The sequence below is a fragment of the Meleagris gallopavo genome, chromosome 2 (assembly GCF_905368555.1).
Source record: "Meleagris gallopavo chromosome 2, MGAL_WU_HG_1.1, whole genome shotgun sequence".
In the NCBI taxonomy this organism is placed as follows: Eukaryota; Metazoa; Chordata; class Aves; order Galliformes; family Phasianidae; genus Meleagris; species Meleagris gallopavo.
The window spans coordinates 109,862,113-109,885,780 of NC_139405.1; the positions used below are offsets into that span (position 1 = coordinate 109,862,113).

The 23,668-nt window shown below is 43.0% G+C and overlaps 1 protein-coding gene across 5 annotated transcripts in view; it reads right to left on the reverse strand.

Annotated features, from left to right (window-relative positions):
- EVA1A (eva-1 homolog A, regulator of programmed cell death) overlaps positions 1–23,668 on the reverse strand; it is a 183,695-nt gene that overhangs the window by 97,182 nt on the left and 62,845 nt on the right. For all 5 annotated transcript variants that reach the window (XM_085218417.1, XM_085218415.1, XM_085218416.1 and 2 more), the window contains 2 exons: positions 15,228–15,380; positions 1,368–1,511 (listed from right to left, as the gene is read on the reverse strand). In XM_085218417.1, the coding sequence (XP_085074543.1) occupies positions 1,368–1,511; positions 15,228–15,380 (297 nt within the window). The remainder of the gene's footprint in view (positions 1–1,367; positions 1,512–15,227; positions 15,381–23,668) is intronic.

Consider the following 23,668-nt stretch of genomic DNA (forward strand, 5'->3'; position numbering starts at 1 on the left):
AACCACAATGCGTGAGGGAGGCTGCACAGGGCTTTGAAGGAGATATCTTCTTGGAAATACATCATGGGACCCTATTTGGTTTGTTCCTGATTTTGAATTATGGAGCTCACATCCTCATGAGAATGAGATTCTCTCCAATCTGTTTATGAAAAAAATAATATAGCAGTATCAACTCCCTGGCAAGAAAATTTGCAAGGCTTTGAATAGATAATATTTCTGTTTCTTGCTAAAACATTTCAAACAAAAACAAAGAAGTGACAGGGAAAAAAAAGTTTAACATTCCTGCTGCTTCTGCCAAATGAAACAACAGCCAGGCAGGCGTTCAGAGCTTCATGCTCTTGATTCTCTCGCTCTGTTTTTGAACAGGAACACATCAGTCACGCTACAGCATCTATTCAAATTCTATAGCATCTCCATATCAAAAGTCACATATGAGATTTGGCATGCTGCTGTTGCACATAGGGATTCATCCACAGATTTGCTGTTGTCTGGAGACACAGCCAGCACCTCTGCTACATCAGATGGCTCATCTACTCAGCAGATCCAAAACAGCACCAGGATTTCTCTTTTCAGTGAATGTAGAAAGAGACAGAGGGAGAGGCAAAGTTGATCCTAGCAACAGCTATACAAACAAAACCCTCAAGCAAATATTTTCATATTTATCAACTACAAATGATCAAAATTTCTTCACTGGAAAAATCAGATCTGAAGTTGTTTTCATACTGCATCGTTCTCTTCTGCAGCACAGGAGGATTAGTCAGATAGGAGTACAGTGTCTACTTGGCACTGTGACTTATGATCCCAACTGAAGACATATTACTTTCAAACAACAGTATTTTCTTAGGAAAATATTGCCACATTCACCTGAAGTTTTTTCAACGAATGCCGTGGGTATGGATTAGTGATTGCCTTATTGTTAGGAAAAAAATGAAATACAGAACAAAATAAAAAGGATCCTACTGTTAACCACAACTTTCCTGCAGGAAAACAAAGCAGCAGGGTAACATTCAGGATATAAGCATCTGATGGACCATAGAATCATTAATGCTGGAAAAGACCACTAAGGTCATCTAGTCCAACCATCAAATGGGCTGACAGAATTTGCTGCCTCGAGGAGGCAGTGTTGAATGGGTTAACAAAATGTCATTTCCATGTTTTCTGCTTTTTTCTGTCAACCCATAAGTAGAAAAAGAGACTGAATTAAACCTCTCAGGTAATCCACAGGCTTTCCATTTAACCAAATGAAAATAACAATGAGCCAAGTGGAAGCTCAACAACTTTTTATGTACATTCATAACTCCTCTCATTTTTCACCTACTGCTGCTCATCAAACACGTACCCCAGCGAGAGCTTTTTTTGTGACTCACCACAGGTATAGATGACGTTCAGATGCTTCTGGATGCCAGGATAACAAGGATCTCCAAATTCATAGGTGCTGGCATATATGCTACAACTTCTTTTCCCATGGCAGCGCTTGATCATGAGTTGGAGAGCATTAGCTGACTTGCAGTCTATAAATGAAAAAGGACAAGGCATGGAAAAAAGATTTTTCCAAATTTTCAATGCCAGACTGACAGTTTGCTTTCACTGTCCAACCACAGCCAATGACAGTGGGAATCAATAAGATAGTTTTTGTTTAACATTAAGAAGTTATAGCAATAGAAAATCTACCGAGAAAGGAATACAAACGCATTTGGTCACTCATTAGGAAGCAGGGAAAGGGCAAATGGACTCTAAAAGGTATTGAATGATACAAAAAGTATGATGGTTTAACACCAGTAGGCAACTAAACACCACTATGTTGCTCTCTTTCTCTCCTTCAACAGATCAAGTGGAGAAGAGATGATAAAAAAAGGATCACGGGTTGAGATAGGGACAATGAGATATCAAACCAGGTAATGCTACAGAAAGACAGATGAAACATTAAAGAGATTAATAGAATTTGTGAGCTGCTGCTAACAAACGAGAGCAGTATGAACTGAAAGCAAACTACTAACACCTTCATCCCCACCCACCCTCCTTCACCTCCTTCTCCTGAGTGGTGCAGAGGAACATTGGGCTGAGGTTAGTCCACAATACTAGAGCTGGCTGGTTCAGAACATGGAGCGAGAGGGCAGGGGTTGCTCCTGGGCTGCACTGAACTTCAGTTCTGCACCTGGAGCACCTCCTGCCCTCCTTCTGCACTGAGGGCTGTTTATCTCCCATTTCTCATCCCCTCTCCCAGCTGCTGTTGCACAGCAGTTTTTCCCTCTCCTCAGTCTGCTCTCCCAGAGCACACCCAGCGTTGCTCAGGGCTCAGCTCTGGCCATTGGCAGTCGCTTAGGAGTAGCTGGAGCTGGCTGTGATCTGACATGGATGGGGCAGTGCGGGGCTCTGCTCACAGAGGGCACTCCTTGCAACCTTCTGTTCAACAAATGCCAGAGGTTCCAATGGAAACATCTGGCATTTGTCTTTTTGTCAAAGGTCCAGTAAGAGAAACTCATCAAATCTACTCACTGGACAAGATTTCATGGAGGGTATCTATTCTTTTTATTTGTTTTGGTTCTCACACAAAACAGACAGCATTGCAGGGCAGCGCCGTGGCCTCACTCCACAACGCTCCATGGGAGGATGAGGAGTTACCCACACATCTTCCACGGCTGGTCCTGGGATCATCATCCTTTGGGTTCTCCTCCTGTAGGAACGAGCAGTTTCAATGGTAACAAGCCACAGGCTCTGCTCTCCAGCTCAACAGACTGGATTGACTCTTCAGGATCCAGTTCTGTAGAGTCAGCACACTGAACATGCTGTATGCTAACATGATAATACCACTAGCTTCTCTAGACACCATCAGCCATATCTTGGTATTGACAAGCTCCTCTCTCCCATGCAGAAAGCTACAATCTCTATCCATACTGACCTTAGCAGCTTCATTGGCGCTACAAAACCAAACAAGGCCTGAATCCTTACACACCAAGTTTAAGAGTTATCCTGTTAGCATGATTTTGCCAACTGACATCATGCCAGACACTGCAGAGGTCCCATGTGAGATATCACAAGGGCTGTTTCCAATTGTCAGTGTGCAGAAGGCTTCCCTGGATATTCTGAGGAGAAGAGCAGGGGTACGTGGTAGAGGATTTCACCACACGGACACCATGTCAGCCAGTCACAGCACCAGGCAGCAGGCTCTTTCTCACTGTATTTAGTATAGTACGTGAGCATAATCCTGTTGCTATCTTTTTCAGGTAGTAGCTTTTCCCCAGGAGAAGGCAGTCTTGCCTATGCTACCCACCAAAAACAAAATGCCATATTGGTGACAGCTGAGACCCTGCTATGGCCTCTTTGCCAGTCCTGCCAACCCGTGCAATGGAGCCCAAGTTATAATGGCCAAGCAAAGAGTCACGTAGCTTCATCTGGCAGAGTAGGTCCTAACACCGCTATTTCTATTTGTATTTTAATTGTGCTAAGGACCAGCCTATGCTGTTTGGTTAGCATGTTTGCTGGTAAATGAAAACTTCCCTGGCCCATTCCCAGGCCCTGAGGCCAACTGTGTTGGAACAGCCAACATTAATACTATTAAATACTCTTACCTTCCAAAATAGTGGTGAAACACGATAGGAACCAATCCTGTCCCATACACAACTTTAAACCAGTTTCTGGACTGACCAGATGAGTGTCAGTCGGACCAAGACAACTAATTATGGCAACGAGTATAGTATAATTTAACAGTACAAAAGATCTGCGTACAGTATCTGTACCCAGGCCTTGGCACTCCTAGTTTGCCAGCATTCAGGTAAGCCTAGATATCCAACTTCTTAGGGCACAAACCTAAGTCCTCCATATTCGCCTAACCACCAGTAGTGCAATGCTTGACCCTCCAACCACCAGGCAGCTCCAGCTCAATCTGTGCCAGACAAAATGAGCAGAAAGCAGAAGAGACTCTGCATGCTCCAATTACACATGTGGACAAGATCCCTCAGCACAGGAAGTAAAGAACCAAGATTTTAAAAGCCCGATTTATACAGAATTTTTAGAGACTTCAAAATATTGAAAATACTGAACTCATTGAATATTCAAATAATACGGAAAAGTCGCCTGTTTGGACTGTAGCACATAAACCATACAGTAACTTCATTGGAAGCAGTATCTGGAGCTTATCCAGTACAGCCTCCTGCTCAGAGCAGGGCCAGCTTTGAAGTTACTCAGGATTCTGTCTAGGCAAGTTTTGAAAATATCCACAGGTAAATAATCCCCAACCTCCCTGGGCTACGGCATTCTTCAGCTTAATTTTTTTTCCCCCTGTATCTAATAAGGTTTCCATTCCTGCAGCTTGTATTGATTGCTTTTGTGATTATTTTTGTTGGGTTTGTTTATTTATGTTCGCTTTGTTTTGCATTCCCAAGAAATCTTCTGCACAGCCACCTCTTAGGTATTAGAAAAACAACAATAACATCCCTACCTGAGCTTCTTCATGAAAACAGCCCATCCAGGTCTTTCACCATCTCCTCATATGCCGTGTGTTCCAGTCCCTGACTACCTTGGTGGCCCTTCACTGGATTTGCTGCAGTTTTTCAACATCTATCTGAGGAGTTCAAAACTGAGTATTCATTTTTTCCATGGTAAGGACAAAGACACTGTCTTAGAATCAGTCATATTCTTCCAGTCCAAATAAATGAATAAATAGACTCTATTACACAATAACAAAGTATTCACTTCAGTCACAGTGGCAAGTTTTCCTATTTTTCCTGCACACAAGCACAAATGCCCTGTGCACTTCCAGAATTGCCAGGGCAAGTAGCCCACAGTACTTCTTAAACTGAAATTAGCTTGGTCTCCTCTCTCATATTTTGAGCTGTTAACTTGCTGAGCCTCCACATAACACATTGAACTGAAAAAATGCAGCAGCAAGGTCCAAATGGGATCATCTCCCTTGAACATTTCAAAGGATTTGTAATATAGAGGTCATGCCAAAATGTCATATCTAGCATCTCTATTCTCCCACTAACAAGCACTGAAGTTGTCAAAATATACCTGAGAGACAGATGGGTGATAGGTGAGGCTACCAGACCCTCATAAATCACAGTCAGCATCATATCATCTAGAAATGACAACATGGTTCCATGTCTTAGGAGTATAAAAACACCCAAATCACTCGTGTTCCTTTTTATGATATACATGTTGGTAATTCAACTTCCACTAGTAAATGATACATAAAGGAGCTGGATTGAAATATATTTGTACTTCTTGCTGGGTGGATGGGGGAAGAGCAGTAGATGTAGTCTACCTTGATTTTAGAAAGGCATTTGAAACCGTCTCCCACGACATCCTTATAACAAAGCTGAGGAAGTGTGGGATAGACGAGTGGACAGTGAGGTGGGTTGAGAACTGGCTGACTGGCAGAGCGCAGAGGGTCGTCGTTGGTGGTGCAGAGTCTGGCTGGAGACCTGTGACCAGTGGTGTCCCCCAGGGGTCTGTGCTGGGTCCGGTCTTGTTCAACATCTTCATCAATGACCTTGATGAGGGATAGTGGCCTCCCTCAGCAAGTTTGCTGATGATACGAAGTTGGGAGGATTGGCTGACACGCCTGAAGGCTGTGCTGCCATTCAGCGAGACCTGGACAGGCTGGAGAGCTGGGCAGTAAGAAACCAGATGAGGTTCAACACAAGCAAGTGTAGGGTCTTACACCTAGGGAGGAATAATTGCATGCACCAATACAGGCTGGGGGATGAGCTGCTGGAGAGGAACTCTGCAGAGAGGGACCTGGGCGTCCTGGTGGACGACAGGTTGGCCATGAGCCAGCAGTGTGCCCTCGTGGCCAAAAAGGCCAATGGCATTCTGGGGTGCATTAAGAAGAGCGTGTCCAGCAGGTCGAGGGAGGTGATCCTCCCCCTCTACTCTGCCCTGGTAAGGCCTCATCTGGAGTACTGTGTCCAGTTCTGGGCTCCCCAGTACAAAAAAGACAGGGATCTCTTGGAAAGAGTCCAGCGGAGGGCCACAAAGATGGCGAAGGGCCTGGAGCATCTCCCCTATGAAGAAAGGCTGAGTGAACCGGGTCTGTTTAGCCTTGAAAAGATGACTGTTTAGCCTTGAAAAGAAGACTGAGAGGGGACCTGATCCAGGTTTATAAATATCTGAGGTGTGGCGGCCATAGCAGTGAGGCCAGTCTCTTTTCAGTGGTACGTGGAGACAGGACGAGGGGAAACAGACATCAGCTGCAGCACAGGAAGTTTCGCACGAATGTGCGTAAGAACTTCTTCACGGTGAGGTGACGGAGCACTGGAACAGGCTGCCCAGGGAGGTTGTGGAGTCTCCTTCTCTGGAGATATTCAAGTCTTGCCTGGACGCCTACCTGTGCGACCTGGTGTAGGGAACCTGCTTTGGCAGGGGGGTTGGTCTCGATGATCTCTAGAGGTCCCTTCCAGCCCCTACAATTCTCTGATTCTGTGATTCTTCATGAGGTGATTCCAGGTATGAAGTCTTCACCTCCAGTTGCCTCAGAGAAGAATAAAATAGAGGTTCTCTTCTCTATAAACGACATAGCTAGCATCCCAAAAAGATGCAGAGGAGTCAAGCCCAGCAATGTGGTAGAGCAGAGTAGGGCTATGACCCCGTACAGCTTGCCAAACTCAGTTCCTGTTCTTTAGAAGAGGAAAAGTGGATTTGGCACTCTTGTTTGCACACTTATACAGGACATCTCATTTCTCTTGTGGCTTGTTTGTTTACTAAGTGCAAACAGTGCATGTTATATTAAACACTATACTAACATCAGTGATGTTAGTACTAACAAATGATCTCATCCCCCATGTCAGATACATGGGGAAGGACACTCACAAATGCCAACACCATAGCTAAGTCTAATGGAAAGTCTACTGCTAAATAGAGCCAGGTCCCTGTCAGGAACCTTTTAAAGCCCACAAAGCTCAAATCCCACAGCAGAGCAATAAAAAGCACTTTAAGTCCTCACAGAACACTGGAACGGGCTGCCCAGACAGGTTGTGAGGTCTCCTTCTCTGGAGGCATTCAAAACCTGCCTGAACAGGTTCCTATGTGATTATTCCAGGCTGGATATGGTCTGGGCAGCCTGGTCTGGTGGTTGGTGACTGTGCACATAGCAGGGGGTTGAAACTAGATGATCATTGTGGTCCTTTGGAACCCAGGCCATTCTATGATTCTATGACCCGGTCTAGGTGTTCCTGCTCTGGCAGGAGGTTGAATTAGCACCCTGTCTCTCTAGTATAGTTATGCCCTCCCACACTTTGTCATGAAAAGGCTCACTGTCCATACCCCTCCGCCCTTCACATTTGGTTTAGAGCCAGTGAGTCTCCCTGTCTCCCTGAGCAGAGACTCCCAGTGAGTCCTGCTAGCTTTTCCCCAAAGACCATTCTCTCTGAGAAACCAAACCCCATCCAGTGCTCACAAACCCGGTACCATATAGATATTACTCTTGGATTTACTGTCTCCATCTGCCTTGCCTCTCTCAGGGTAAAACCCAAACCAGATGGTACCAAAACCATACTGGAGAATTTTACCAGCTGTAGCTTGCAGAGAGCATCAGCTTTAATACTGGAATCAATCTCAGTGACATAACGTCCAAATCATCGTGCTCACTACAATGAATGGGTTCTACTCAGTTAAAGCTGTTTCCCAGCATGACTGCTTTTTATTACTTCTTCCTGGTGAAAAAAAAAAAAATAAAATTGAGACAATGCCTATTAATCACATCCACTACTTTGGTTACTCACTGTTACTACTTACTTTTGATGGCTAAACCTATTTGGGCTCAAAAGAATGCTTCCAGTCAGTTTAGTTTCTGCATTACAGTAACTCTTAGCTCAAGCTGTGGTGAAGGTCAAGGTCTTTTCCAAGTCATCACAGATGGACCCACAGATGTGGAATCTTGCTTTGAGATGGGTAACTAATAGCATAATGAAAATGGGCATGTGCCAAGTGCCCAACAACATCTTGAGCATCTGTACATTTACTGACCTCAGGGTCAGACTCACCTGCCACATGCTGCCACTTTTGCAGCCTCTTTCACACGAGGCAGGCTTTTCAGTGCAAGCAGGACTATGTACACTTGAATGTGTTAATAAGTTAGCATGCTGTAAGGCTGTCAGGTAGTGCTTTTTCCACAGGCTGCCCATGGGGATAGCAAGGCAGTAGGGCATGGAGAACACCCCAATGACTCTTCTGTCAGAAAAAAGAGAGAGTCAATTCTTCCTATTCTTCACAGACCTCAGGATCTTAGGAGTGTTGTCTGACAGGACATTTTTATTCTTCTAGCTCATTACTCTTTCATCTGAGCATCAGGTCTGTTTTCCACCAATAATCTCAATGGTTCCCACAGCATATTAGTCTTGCATGCCCTTATTTCACATAAGAATTATGTGGGGACTTGACAAGAATTAAAACAGAGCCTAAGAAGAAACTTTCACCAAACCAGAAACTTGTCAGAGGAAGCACTCTGTGAATCTAGGACAAATATTGGAGCATTCATGCTACTTTTTCAAAAAGTAGAAGATCTTGAAGTATCAGAAGGACCAAGTGACTGGCTGTAATTGAAGGCTTCAGAAACAGAATCACTGCTAAAGTACTATTTGCATTAGCGCAAGGGAGGTAAGCAACAAGGAACTAAAACACAACTGGTATTACCTGATCAAGTGACAATTCTGTGGCACTCTTTGGCTGCAATGGGAGTAGACCTACACCTGAAATTAAAACACTCAGTGGAACCCTTTCTGTCTTCATTAACATTTGATGAGAAGGCAAAAGGAATGAGCTAAGGCAAGCATTCCTTTGAGGGAAATCATTCAGAAGCAAGTGACAGCTCTAGGAGGAAATGCCTCTAAAGCAAAGGACAGGATTTTTCTCAGAAACACACAGTAAGATTTCTTGATAAAAATAAAACAAGAATCTTAAAAAACAACCCGCCTTACATCTACAGACTGGAGCTGACCTCACTGAAGACCTAGTCACAGATGCTATAATTACAATTAGAAGCGTTTGGTTTATTAATGTGATCTCAAATCTTCTTGTCACCTTTGTATCTAGAACCAGAACTCATATAAAACATGCGAGGCTCCAGTTTGGCAGAGACTAACCCAGTGTGTGAAGCTGAGCAAATGAAAAATATTTTGCAGGTCTGGGAGCTAAGGTGAGAATCTGAGGACACCGGTGAGCTTGGTTCCAAGAAGTCTCAGAGAACAAAGAAGTTTGGGGCTGGCAAAGACAGTAAAATTTTATTGTTTAATTTGCAGCAGAAAACAACCGACTGTGGGCCGTAAGTCATTCAAGTTACAAAGCAAAGAAGCTAACAGCTTTTGCTTCAGCCAGTAGAAGATAGGGCTGGTGCATTAAATGTGCTGCTTTGTGAAGGCTCTGAGTCTACCTGTCCATTCCATTTGTTACAGCCCAACAGAAGCATCTTCCTGAAGATGAGCACACTTCGATTAGTGCCTGCATCTACATGGAAGCAAGATCTCAACCTCAGAAGCAGTGGGAGTGGACCTCCTATTTTAAAAGGCTATCCAGCTGACACAACCTGCAAGGCACTTCTTGGTCTTCCTGAAGTAAAGCACTGCATGTTGCAGCCTCATGGATTTCACGTTACCTCTGTTTCTCAGGCTCAGGATTCATCACTGTGGTAATTATATCGTAATCTTGACTGACATCTGAATTATTTTAAGAGGAGCTTCATCAGCTCTGAACAAGTTACACCAGTTTTCATTCAGAGTGACTCCATGGAAATATGCTGAAATACTATAGATTTGTATCTGCTATGTTCTTCCCCTTTATTTTTAGGAGCATATTCTGAATTTGCTTTTAGATAGTACTAAGACAACAGGCATCCTTTATAAGGCTGGTTACTGCATACATTTACCATTCTGAAGGAGTGAGAAATACCCCCTTTATTTCCTCAAGCATCATGTGAATATCAACACAAAGCCTACTGGTGCTTTTTGAATTACAACTTTCAGAATTGTTATTTACAACCATTGCATAGGGTTATACACTCCACTATAATTTTTTTTTTCAAAAACCAAGTTGAACTTTGGCTTTGAGGAAGCTCTTGCCCAGAAGCCAATTTGAATGGAGTTTTTTCTTTTTTTTTTTTTTTTAAATAGCAATTTTGTGCTTACAGAGAACTACTCCATGTAAATCATTTTTATGACTACGTGATCCAACGAGGGTTTGAGCTTTTTAAAAACAGTTGTAGAGTGATTTTAATTACCTCCTGGTGCTTTGAAACAAAAAGTGAAACATGAAAACTAAGAATTGAAAAATTACTTTTTGAAAGCAGCCTTCATTTCACTTTAGCCTAGCGTTCTAAATAGGATTTTCATTTCAGTTTAGATTTAATAAGGTATTATATGGGAATTAAACTGCAACTGGTATTTACTTAGCTTTAAAACCTGGGTACTTGTGGGTTTTATTACATACGAACAGATTGGCCTCTAAAAACTTGTTCTTAATCAATAACTATACACATAATAAGAAACATTCAGGTTCTACACTGAATGTAAAATACTTGCAGGGAGTCACACCTACAGGAAGGAGAATTCTGGAACCCTGGTAGGAACCTTAAAGATGAAAATCAGAGTCCAAATCCATCGTACTTGCTGCTCATCCCACAAAGTCAACTTTGAGCCATTTTAAAGGCTGCCATATTCACGGTGAAAGGCCAAAGCACAAGAGCATTTCAGCCCCAAGCACTCAGATCTGCTCAAGGATAAGCTCAAGGATAACCACGTTACATGACATTACCTATTAATTATTAAAATTACCAGCAGCAATTCCAGCAGCTCCCCCATCTTATCCTGCCACCCCCAGCCCATCAGTGCCAGCAGTCCCTGCTCCTCATAGTCCCACCTCCACAGCTTGGAGACCTTCTATTTTTAAGCATTTCACTTAAGACCGGGTTTAGAGCCCAGTTACAGATTTGCACTGGCAGAAATATAGGGTGGAATATAACATAACACAGATTAAAATGATTTTCTTTAATTGCATGTAATTCATTCTAATTCACATGCTAGATCTGATCACAGACAGACAAACTTGAAGAGCCTATTATTTATGTGGTATAGTAAATATTTATACAAGGAACCGTGAAAGCTCTAGTTCAAGTCATATATACATCTGCCTTAAGAGGAAGAAATCAAAACAAACAGGGTTCAATCATCTTCTTGCATTAATATGAAAAAAATGCCAGGGAATGAGCACCTAAGGCACAGGCTTCTTTGCTAAACTCATTTTTCTGCTCTTTCCTTATCAGATCCAATGACCTAGAGAGAGTCACTTCCATCTGAGTTTCCTCAGGGCTTTGTAAACACATCTGTTTTCTCTACATGAGATTACAGGAGAGAACCTATATGTTAGGTGATAAAAATATTCCACTTCTCAGCAGACTACTGAGTTTAAGTTACACACCATGAACTGAAGCGAGGCTTTGGAGCTTTGCTCCTCCAATCCTGTGCCAACTCAGGAAACCACGCCCAGAGTATTTCTACCCAAGAGGAGAGAAATTGCTGTGGTAGCTTTGTATCTTTCAGGCTGTCCAGAGATGTTGTGGATGCCCCATCCTGGAGGTGCTCAAGGCCAGGTTGGATGGGCCCTGGGCAACCCATACCGGTGCCTAATCTAGTGGGTTGGTAACCCTGCCCACAGCAGGGAGTTGGAACTGAATGATCTTTGAGGTTTCTTTCAAGACATTCTATGATTCTGTATCTGATGGAGAGAGACAGGGTTCTTGAGAGGAGACCTGAATCCTGGTATTAGCAGTAAGCTAGACACATCTATCTCATTCCCTGTGGTTCAGGGGCTATTACTATAAAAATGTACGTGTGAACATATCAGGTACATTGAATATGGTCAAGGATATCATACCACTAAATACTAAAAAAGGGTATTTTTTTTTTTTTAACATCCAGGTTCTTGCTACTCAGGCTCTTAATTAGGTAGTTACCTTATATACTCAGATCTGAGTAGGAAAAGTCCATTTTTTAAATTAGCTTCTCTTGGTATAAACTCAGAGATGCAGACAGAGGCAGCTGTAAACAGCAAGATAAAGGGGGCGAAGGGTTCCCTGTGCTGAAGGATATTAATGGCTTGTTGCTTGCAAATAACCCTTTCTCCAGAGACCTCTCTATGCTCTGCATATTGTCTCTGCACAAGCTAGCAGAAAAGTGGAAGCTTTATTAAGAGAGTTACAAATAAGGTCAAATTCCTTTAGGAGCTCCTCAGAGTTCCCAAGGCATTCAAAGGAGAAGTCCAAATGTTTTCAGGGGGTTTCCCATTATGGTCAGAGGCACAAGTTTCAGTGTGTTTCCAGTTAAAAGAGGATCCTGGCAGTTTTTCTCTTTAACATGACAGGGATAGGATGGAGTCCTTCACAAAAACTTTCTCTTCTCAGATGCTAAGCACATTCATATAGACATAAGACAGAAAGCACATGTTTGACAGGGAAATGGAGTGCTAAGTCTGACTGGGGACTCCACACTACCCAAAAGCAGCAGAAGAATGGCTGGGCTGTCCAGGTGTTAAAGGGCTGCAATGTATTGACAAACCTCACACTCCTCCCAGTGAGCACCCGAAATGTTGCGTGTCTCTGTAGAACCCAAGAAATTCACCATTAACAGGCTTTATCTGCTCAACACTCCTACAGGAGTACAAGGTCTTCTTTTTCAAGGCGAAGAGCAGATTAAATGATTTATTCTGTTACCTTAGGCAGTAGTACCCCGATCTGTTAGGACAACTCTCTTCTTCATCCCTCAGTTTTTTTAAAAAGTCTCATCTGTAGATGATGAAAATTGCTAAATTCAACCCAAACATACATTTTATTCACAAAAGCAATGGATGGAATAACATTTTCTGAGCTGCTTTTCATCAGGAGAGGATGATATCTCTCCCCACATCTGGGGCACCTACAAGTTCTTCACTCATTGGTAACTCATACTACCTGAATAAACTTACTGCTGCAGACTTATCCAGGACCTACATCCCATGAAAAGGCCCTCTGCCAAGGCTCTGGCATAACACAAATCATTGTTCCAGTGAAACTCAAGCAGAATAAATCTTTCGTGTGCAGAACGTAGCTGGGTTCTGCCTTATGGGAAGTAGTGCTGCTGTAAAGTAGCACCATGTTAGCACTCATAGCCATGTTTGTGAGATCAGCTCCTTGCTAGTGTTTGAGATCAAAGGCTGTCACAGAGCAGCCCTTTCCGTATCGCAGGGCTGTGGAAACGTGCAGAAGTCTTCCCTAGCTAGAGGAAGCTTGTCATGATGCTTTTATCAGTTCCTGAAGGAACAGAGTTGCCTTCTGGGCTAGGTAAGCCCATGGCAGGAGTGCAAGTTCTGAAGCACTGGGGGACTTGGCACACAGATCCCAGAACTGCTGGAGGCAGCTGGGAGCACAGCCCCCTCACTTCAGTGCACGCCTGTTATTTCTTGAGTGTGCTGTGGGCAAGCATGGTGCAAATATGCTTTTTGCTGATTTGGGTTACAGACGGATCCCACACTGCTTCTCCTGTGGGGCCAACAGAGGAATCATAACCACAGCCACCTTCCCCTTCCTTGCGTAACTAGAGCTCTGGCCCATTGAGTCACCTCCCACAAAACCTTGTTTCCTTGGCAAATGTCACACTTAGCAGGGTGTCTGTGCAGCTCTGCTTCATGCCTTGCAGTTTGTTCCCTTAACTACAGCTTTGCTCCACTGCCTCCCACCCCACTTTCTTGTGCCATACACCTCACTCTCAGCCTGGCCAAGTTTCAGGACTTTGCATTTAGAAGGAGAAGAAGAAAACTTTACCCTGCGTGTCTTTGATTAAAAATGAAGAGTTTCACTTCTCACTGACATACAAGAGCAAATCCCAGTGTTAGTACTTTGTCACCAATACATGTCTTTTTCTGCACTCTCAGGAAGGAAAAAGGAGCAGTGTGCTCAGGTGTGCTCTAGAAACCCATCCAATTTTGCTATTTGGCAAGTTGTTATCCAGCAGTCAAACCACCACTGCACTGGTCTGCCTGCTTAGGCCATCCTAAAAACCAAAAGAAGGAGGCCTACACTAACCTGTCAAAATTAATAGCTTCTACTCCATGGCAACTAGGGGACAAAAGGAGTGCATCCAAAGGCATGTGTTACCTCCAAAGATGGAAGATTAAAGAATAGAGACTTTTCCACCATGCATCCAAAACACAGGACTGTGTAGGAGACCGTGAACTACTCCACCATGCTGCAAGTGCTGAGGTTTTTCCAATTACACCGCTAAGGCACTCACCATGCAGCACAAATTAATTGACAGGCCTGCTTCTACCACTCATCTACTGACACCCATCACCTGCATATCATGTTTCCAAGCAGTCACTTCGCATGCTTCCATTTGAACAGCATTTAACTCCTTAAGTGCACAGGATCAGCAGCCGTGAAACCAAAGATCTCCAGGTACAGTTGAACAGACACCAGTGCAGACCACAGCAGCCCCTTAAGCTGCTTTTGCAGCCCCTTCTGAAGCCCTTCCCTCTCTAGAGGCAATTCTTTTGTGAAAGTGGTTAACCCCCTTTCAGTTCTGCAGAAGAAAAGGTGGTGAAGAATGGCAGCCACGTGGCTTTGCACTGAGGACATACACTCTGACACAGCCTAAAATGCTCAAACTCATTTCACGTTGGTCAAGAACAGACAGTTTTAGTGAATGTTTTGAAGTTTATGAATTTTCAACACATGAATGTAAGAAACTACGAGAGCCCGAGTAAAGAATCTGTTCAGAAGTACCCCAAGCTGACTGTAACATGATTCAACTTAACAGCTTGCTTTTTGAATTTTTATCCCTTGCTTTAACGTTAATAAAATTTTAAATACAACGTCAAGGCTTGACTTAGCTGTAGACAGTCCATGACACCTAAAATAACACACATCTCATGGTACAGAGAGAGAGTATGGACTACCAGGAAGGCAAACAATTGAGTAAGGAATTCAAGGAGCATCCTGAAGTCTACAGTCTAATGAATCTGCCAAAAACCTGCAGCTTTCTAACTTGGCTGTGGCTTCTACCTGTACCTCAGTTAGGGCCTTATGATGCAGCTCACCACTGGCTAACAAAGCTCCACACATCAGGAGCACAGCAGTGACAGGTTGCATGTGCCAGTTCTGCCTTTCCTACCCAGGCTCTCTGCCAGCACTGTGAGATGACAATAAATGAGATAAACCTGCTCAGATTCCCAGAATAGTGTGCTCTGTAAAGCCATTCCCCTCTTACCAATCATGTGCATCCCTAGGTTTTGGTACGGGCACTCCAGGCTGCCTCCCTGTGTCCTTCCAAAGACAGCAGAGTAAATGGCTATCACCATGCTCTTCTTACAGCTTAGCCGCAGCTTGTCATCTTCACAGGCTACTTTACTCTTGTACTCATCTAGAAGAAAACAAACAATTACTCAGCTGGTACAGAGGCAAGCATCCAGCATGAAGGGAGCCTTATCACTTCTCCATGGTGTGAGTTTGTCAGAGGCAGTAGTGATCGGGCATCTGTCCAGAGTTGCACATCAGCTGCCAGAAGCCCAGCGTTACAACTACATTTGCTAGAGTAGCAGTGATCACTTGCATTACCAGAACATTTAATGAATACTGTTTAATCCAGCCCATGCGAATTCCAATAAATTGGTGGACACGTGAGTGAGGTATGGCAACTGAGAGATTTCTCCTAGGGATATTAGAAGTCTGTGGCAGGGGAAGGTGAAGGCACATCTTTAGACACATTTCTCATCAGCCCTTCATGTGCCAATTTTCATTCCATATTCTGCCCCTCAAATCTTTGAAATAGAGGGTCCAAAGCCACAAATATGCTGTCGCTTTTCTAAGACGGTTGCACACAAAAGAACTCAGTTTACATCTGCCATAATGTCTAAGCAATTATTTCACAAGAAATCTCATCATTTTCCTCTCTTTACTATTATCTGTATTATGGGAACCCCTACAGGTCCCAACCTAGAACAGGCCCTCCCTAAGCACGTCTGCTAAAACACCACAGAAGATAACACTAATCTGAAGAGCTCAGTCTTAATAGCTAGACATCTATAAGCACGCAAGATAGAGACAAAGAAAACCAATATACATGCTTCAGATCAACCCAGCTGACGCAGGGCACAGCCAGGAATATGATGCCAACCTCCTCAGTCTCAGTAGAGTGACTTTCCACTTGACAGCATTATTTACCTTTAGAAACGTAGTCACAACAGGTCAAAGACTACCCTCCAGCCCCAAGGCCAACTGATACAATTCAGTTTGCATTCACAAAGCTGAACTCCTTTCTTCCTTACTGCAAGGTGTTGCATCTGAATGACTTAATGGGAAGGGTCTCTGATCCACAGTAACCTCCAAAGCATAATCAGCCATCATCTCAATGCTGCTGATTGTTCCAGATCAAAGCTGTGCCACAGAGCATGCTAACAACTAAAGAGTGTAAATCATAATCAGCCAGTGCCAGCAACTGTCCTGGGCCCTGTGTGTAGTACAGACATGATAGCTGTCCCTATGCATGATATCACAAATAGATTTACCTATATATATAAATATAGGTATAAAGACTTCTGCTAAGTCCATATTTATAAAACTACATAATAAATGAGAACACAAGATATTTTCATTACAGTTTAATACTTAATATTTAGTTACTTTAATGCACATCTCAAATACTGCGTCCAGTTCCGGGCTCCCAATTCAAAAAAGACAGGAATTTCCTAGAAATAGTCCAGCAGAAGGTGACAAAGATGATGAAGGGCTTGGGGCTTCTCCTACATGAGGAAAGGCTGAGAGACTGGGGATTGTTCAGTCTGGAGAAGAGAAGGCTGAGAGGAGAGCTCATCGCTGTCTCATCCACATCTAAAGTGTGGAAGCAAAGTCAATAGGGGTGGACTCTTTTCAGTGGTGAGCAACAGTAGGACGAGGGGCAAAGGGCAGAACCTGGAACACAGGAAATTCCATACTAATACAAGGAACATCTCATGGGAGATGTGACATCATTCAACAGTTTTTACTGTACTGCAACTATAGGCCCAGGAATTATTTATTCCTAATGGGAGTTAGACAGAAATGCTCCACAAAAGTTGAATCACAGATGAATTCAGGTTGGAAGGCTTCTCGGAACGCAATCTGGTTCAACCCCTGCTAACAGTAGGGCTATCTTCTACATAGGATCAGTTTTTTCAGAAGAAACTACATGAAGGAAACACATCATACCAAAACACACACGCACTGATTGACAAGAGGTGTCTAAGTGACTCCTTGTGCTCAACATGGAAATTCCTACTCAGAGCTAAAAACCAGCCCCTTCAAAATATCCTATTACCCGATAATCAGAGCAACCACCCGGAGAGTGGAAGCTGTGGCCCGGACCCTCACAGACCAGATGAGGAACTTAACCCAAATAACTGGTGTGTAGGTTATCTCATCTTCCTTCTTCCCCTACAGATTCGTATAAAAATTCTAGCTTTCATGCCACCACCAGAAAACTTTCAGACGTCCAAAATATTTATGGAACAGGAAAACACCTTCTTATCCAGCTCTCCTCCCTGTAGATGAAGACAGAATTACTCATTCATGGGAGAATCTGACTGTTAAAAGAACATACTCAGCAATACCTGCAGTGCCCAACTCACAGCAGCTCTGCATGCAGAACAGAGACAGGAAGCAGCAACAGAAGCTCTTTTTAACATCAGAGTATGCAGAGAGAGAGGATACCTTGCACTGCTCTAATGAACCAGTCAGCCCATACTTTCTGTGTGGGTATTTCAGTCACTGTCACCATCATCTGAATGGCGCACTGAATATACTGAGTGGTTATCTTCATCACTAGGTTGTTTTTTAAGTAGGACTTCTGTTTCTTCTGGGATGGAAATGGGATCAGAGCTTTAAACTTGTAACACCTAACAGTATAACAGAAATTAATAAACTTAAAAAACAATAGTTTCAAGCTAAAAGCACTAGGGCATTAAACTGTGCAATAGGGCAAGCTATACATAGTTGCAGCAGTACTACAGAAAGGGAAAATACTTCTGACTGGCTGAAATATGAAATAGTAGATCGACTTAAGAAAAAGAAAAATCCCAGTATCCCTAAAGAACAAGTGCTAGGGTCCCCAGAGAAGCTCTTGTTTCTTGGAGGGCAGTAACTCAATTTCCTCTTCTGATTTATTACTAGCTACCACTCCCAATTAACAAGTGTAACTGATTGCTTAACTACATGTCCTGAGGACCCATTTAAGGCCCTTAGAACCCTAATAAGTTCTGTTGACTGTTCAAAGTTAGAGCTTGTGATTTGGAAACTTCACTGGGATTAGATGCAGCGAGTATTGTATCTTCTCCAGATGCCATTCACACCTCTGCTGAGAGTCAGTCCAGGAGCTGAGAAAATCAACAAAAAAGCACATTTTCAGCTCTTACTTTCAGAGAGCAGCTCTGGGAAATTACATTCAGAGCTGGTGGGGGAAACTGCCTGATGAGTGACTCAAAGTACTAAACCAGGGCAATGAAGCTGACCATGCACTCCTTGGGGTCTGGCGCAGGGTGATGTGCTGCTGGCACGCTGCGTTGTGGTGCAAGAAGGCTATGCCATCTGAACTGATGTCACCTCCTCACAGCCGCTGAATTCAGCCATAAGAAAGCCTATTGGAGCTGCTGATTACCAAGGTCATGAATGCTCGGTTCTAGCAAGGCAGGGCTTCTCAAGAGTGCAGATCCCTGAGCTCTCACAGATTAAAATGCAACTTTTTTGAAAGGAGGGAATAAAAAAGAACAAATACAGATGATACTGTGTATTACTTCAGACTCCTTAAAATTTCCCATGAGTTTGATCATTGGAGAACACAGGTCTGTGTTTCTGGGCAACCTGACAGAAGTTTAGATAAACAAACAGAAAGTGATGTTACATAGGACGTAAAGCCTCTGAAGTATTTACTGTTTCATAGCTCTGCCACCTCCATCTTAGCCAGGATGAACTAAAGCCAGTTGTTTTACATCCAGACAGTGATGGCTCCCAGGCATCGGGCAATTTTAAGGGCTGTGATTGATGTAAAAAACAATACATAACAAAGCATCATCCATATATTTACTGGTACTTCAGCCCATAATAGCATTATATAAATATTGAAAAGAACTGAAGCAGCATAAGTGACTGGAAATGAATCTGCATTGTTCTCTCTCGTTCTCTCAATTAGAGCTGGCCTCCCACAGATCAGTCACAATCTGGCCCTAACCCTGCTCTAACTATTACAGTCTGGATATAATTCAGTCCAAATACAAACATTTGTATTAGTGGGCTTCATGTTTCACCCTGAAAAATTAAACATGTTTAAATGGCCTAGGAAAGGTGGCAGTGATATTCAGCAAATGGCTTGCTCAACTCTAATCCCCCATGCAGTCATTTGTAGGGCAAGAGAGATTTATCACGATTAAGATATTTACTAAGCAAAATATCCTTTCTATTACTGCCTGTTTTCAGATACACTGACTTAAACATAACTCAACAGAGAGAAACCAAGGAGGGAACAGCTGCAGGCTTTTCTAGACACATTTTAGAGGCCAATATATGGCATTATGATAACAGCTAGAACAATTGAAGAGAAATAATCACAAATGTTTCTGATGGAAAAAATGGCTCTCTCAAATAACAAAGCAAACAAGAACCATTGTGATAATAGAATGCGTACGAGAATATATGAGAATACCAAAATATTAACCTACAGTAAATCAATTCAGTGTCTTAAGGACATTTTCACCTATGGCCCGTGAATATTTTCTGAATGACCATAATTGAGAAACTCAAAATGTAACTCAACTGGCTAAGCCTCTGAAAGATCTTAAGAAAGCTCTTAGAAAGATTGTACATCTAACAAGGTGTTGGAATGCCTTAATGCCAGAGGTCTACTTCGTCTAAAACTATTTTTAAACAGAACTAGCAGTAGAAAAAAAATGAAATTTTGCTAATTAAAATATGCATGGTTCACATAATCGGTGCATAAAAGTTGACCTATTTCCCAGATCAAAGAGCTGGAAAGACATGGAAAGAGGAATCTGCCTTCCTCACGAAGCCCTGAAGGATTTAAATCTCTGAAGCAGGGATCTGAACAAAGAGGTTATGTAGGAAACGTAGCTGGTCTCACTCACAGTAGCCGTGGCCTGGAGAAGGCTGCACCCCACCGAGCCCCGCAGGAGCAGCCCTTAGGGAGGAGCCCACGGTGCAGCAGGAGGGCTGGGGGAGCTGCCGCCCGTGGGGACAGGGCTGAGCGGGGCCTGAAGGGTGGGACCTGTGGTACCGAGCTGTGCTGTGGGATGAGGAGGGGAAGGGCGGTGTGCCCACGGCAGGGAGCAGGAGCAGAGAGACCTCGGAGGAGCGGCAGAGGCTACATGTTACGGGATGACCGCAGTCCCTGTTCTCCTGTGCTGCACGGGAGGTATGAGGTAAAAGAAGGTTTTTAGTTTGCTATCAATAGACAATAAATTACACTAATCTCCCTTACTCTGAATCCGTTGTGCCCGTGACAGCAATTGGTATCAAATTTGCTTGTCCTTATCTCAACCTGCACGTGTTTTTCATTATATTTTCTCCTCCTGTTCCATTGAGGAGGAGTGAGAGAACGGCGTTGTGAAGCTGAGCTGCCCACCAGCATGAAATCACCACGGATGGTAATTTGTGTGTAATCTGCTTTTTTCATGATGTACAACTACTCCACCAACACTACTCCTGTTTTCCTTTAATTGTGTTTAACTCTTTGGTAGCAGATAGCACTGGTCTGTAAAAAGAGACATAAAGACTACTCTCTTCCTCACTATCTCCACAAGAACAGCACTAAGGACAGCACACACCCAATGCACTCCATCACTCTTCCTGCACCTATCAGATACTGATTGGTTTCAAAGTCGAAAAATTGAAATACACGGTTGTAACACTGTAATGAGATGGAAAATGAGATGGAAAGCGAGACAGAAAGCAGCAGTGACAACAGAGCAGCAAGGCCCTAGACTGCAGCAAGCGAGGACTTGCTCAAATGCAACAGCAGTGGGCACAGAAGCAAAAGAAAGAAGCTGCTTATCTTCAGAAGGCCTCAGGCATGCAGGGATCTCCAGGGAGGTATGTGCCAACCCCTAAATGAGGGATCCTGGCTCCAGCCCTTCTGGTCACTCATACATTGCATGCAGCTGAGCTCCCCTGGGCTGGCCCTGCCTTCCCACCAGGTGCTCCATCACTGTTTCAAGCTGTGCCTTTTAGCATTTCTGCTACAACAGTGAAATGGAAGTAGAATAGTACAAATGGAATATGTACTATACATAACAATTTAGTCCTAAGTTAAAATTCAGCTTTCACAGAGACTGAAAGTGATCACCAAATTATTATGATTCTGGCAGAAGAATATATATATTGCAGGAGTCATCACACTGCAATTTTTTGTGTCAGCCTAATGGAAAAAGCCAAAACCATGAAAAGTTGAAGTGTTTGCTAGGGATGTGATCACTCCAGACCACAATTCATACAGTCACTGAGATCAGAAGGCCCTTCTGGGGACTGTCTAGGCCAACCCCTGTGCTTAAACTACTGCAAGTGCTTAAACTACTGTAAGCTAGAGCAAGTTGCTCAGGCCATGTCCAGTCAAGATTTTAATGTCTCTGAGGACTGAGACTTCACAATCTCTTTGGACAACCAGTTCCAGCAATCTTGTTGATCATATGAGAGATGAGCATAGCTACTATCTGTTAATGTCTCTTCTGGGAGAATTAAAGGGATAAGTGTCCAACACAGGAAAACTATTAAACGCCAGTATGGATAACTAAGTGGCACCCTTGAACTAGAGTGCTTGTGCAACAGAGCAGCCCATGAATTGCTCGGTTTAATATACCCATCCAGTACCCTTTCTTATAGCATGTGACACTTATTTCTGCTTTTACATATTATTGTTTCCCCCATAATTCCCAGAACCGAGGGTATACCTTCTGTAACAAAGAGAGAACTCTGTCACTTTCAATTACAAATGACATACCTCATATCCTGAGTTCCAGGGCTTCACCTTTATCAGTGTGAATCTGCTATGCATTCATCTCTAGATTTTATAAATCCATATCAATCAAGTCAGCCTTCCCTTAGGTGTAAGTAGGTAAAGACCTTTCCAAGACAGCAAAGACCTCCAGAATCCAAGTACGGCGTTTCCTCTGACTCCACCACAAACACATCAACTGTGGACTGTGTGTTCATTCACTCATTTCAACATCCATGATCTTTGAGCATAAACAAATAAGAATGTCACAAATTCGTACATTCTCAAAGGAATGCCTTTTAACATCACTTAAATTCAAACTTCCCTTTGATAAACTTTTTTTGAAGATGCTGTAACTTAACCTTTAAAAACTGATGTTTGCTATCTTTCATGGCATGGAGAACACCACTTCTGCAAAAGAGAAATTGAAACTGAAACAAGCAACTTGCATGATAGCCCAGAGTTATACCAAGTAGGCAGTTTGCCAACTTAAAAGTACCCTGAAATTTCAGAATTGCTAAATTCTGAAGGTCTGAAACAAGATTGTTTTGACAAGATTGCTCTCTGTTAACAACCTTGTCAGATTCCTTTAAAATTACAGGCCTGATGTACCCATTCAATTTGCAGTGTTTAAGAGGAGCCCTTCCCCACTGTTGCTTTCATTGGTCTGAAGCAGTTGTCATTTTATATTCTGCTCTGTAAGTCTGGCAGTGTTGCAAATTAACTACTCTGTTCCATTTCCAAAGTAGACTTCAAACACACCTGGTTGCACTTTCCTGCAGGACAGAACAGTACGATTATCTAAGGAGGAAGAAGAGAGCAGTATCAAAACTTTTACACTACAGTCTGAGACGAGAGTTAAAGAAAACATTTGGGAGCAAATAGCTCATTTCTCATCCCACTTCTTCCATTAATGACTTTTGGCTAATTTTCTGAAGTATGACTGAAAGGCTTAAAGCAAAATTAATCATTCTCATTAAGATTTCTCTGACCCAGATCACAGGCTGATGAATCTATGCTCTGTTATTTATAACATTCCTTTATTTACACCTTTTCACAGCTACAGCACTTGCTGCCTGAAGTTTTATTGCTCTTATAAATTTCTTGCACAGCATTAGCAGTTTTGAACTGATACAGATAAGCAAGGGCAAATTGATGAATACAGGAGGCAAAAGACCTATTTTACTGCCTCCACGGCTGGGCCAGTAGGATGTGCCACTTTAACAGCCCACACTTCATTGCACTGCTTTGGAAAGGCTAGCCCACCAAAACAGCAACACAGTGAACAATGCAGTGACCTCTTCCTGCCACCAATAAAGCTGTCTTATGAAGTAGATTAATGCTTTTCTGAAAGGATTGATAACTACTGAATTACCAGCCTATCCCAGCACTGAAATTAATCACAGTGCTAAAGGCACTAGGAATATATTCAGATGTGGCTCTGGTCTGGTGGCTGGCGACCTTGCACATAGCAGGGGGTGGAAACTGGATGTTCATTGTCCTTTTCAACCCAGGCCATTTTATGATTCTATGATCCCTCTTTGCTCCCATCAGAAATTTTGATAGGAACTCTATCTTTGCATGGCCCTTCATTCTTGCTCACAGTACCTGCAAATTTTGGCTAGAGAGTGAAAGCATTAAGGACACACAACAAAACCCAGCTTTTCACACAGCATTCA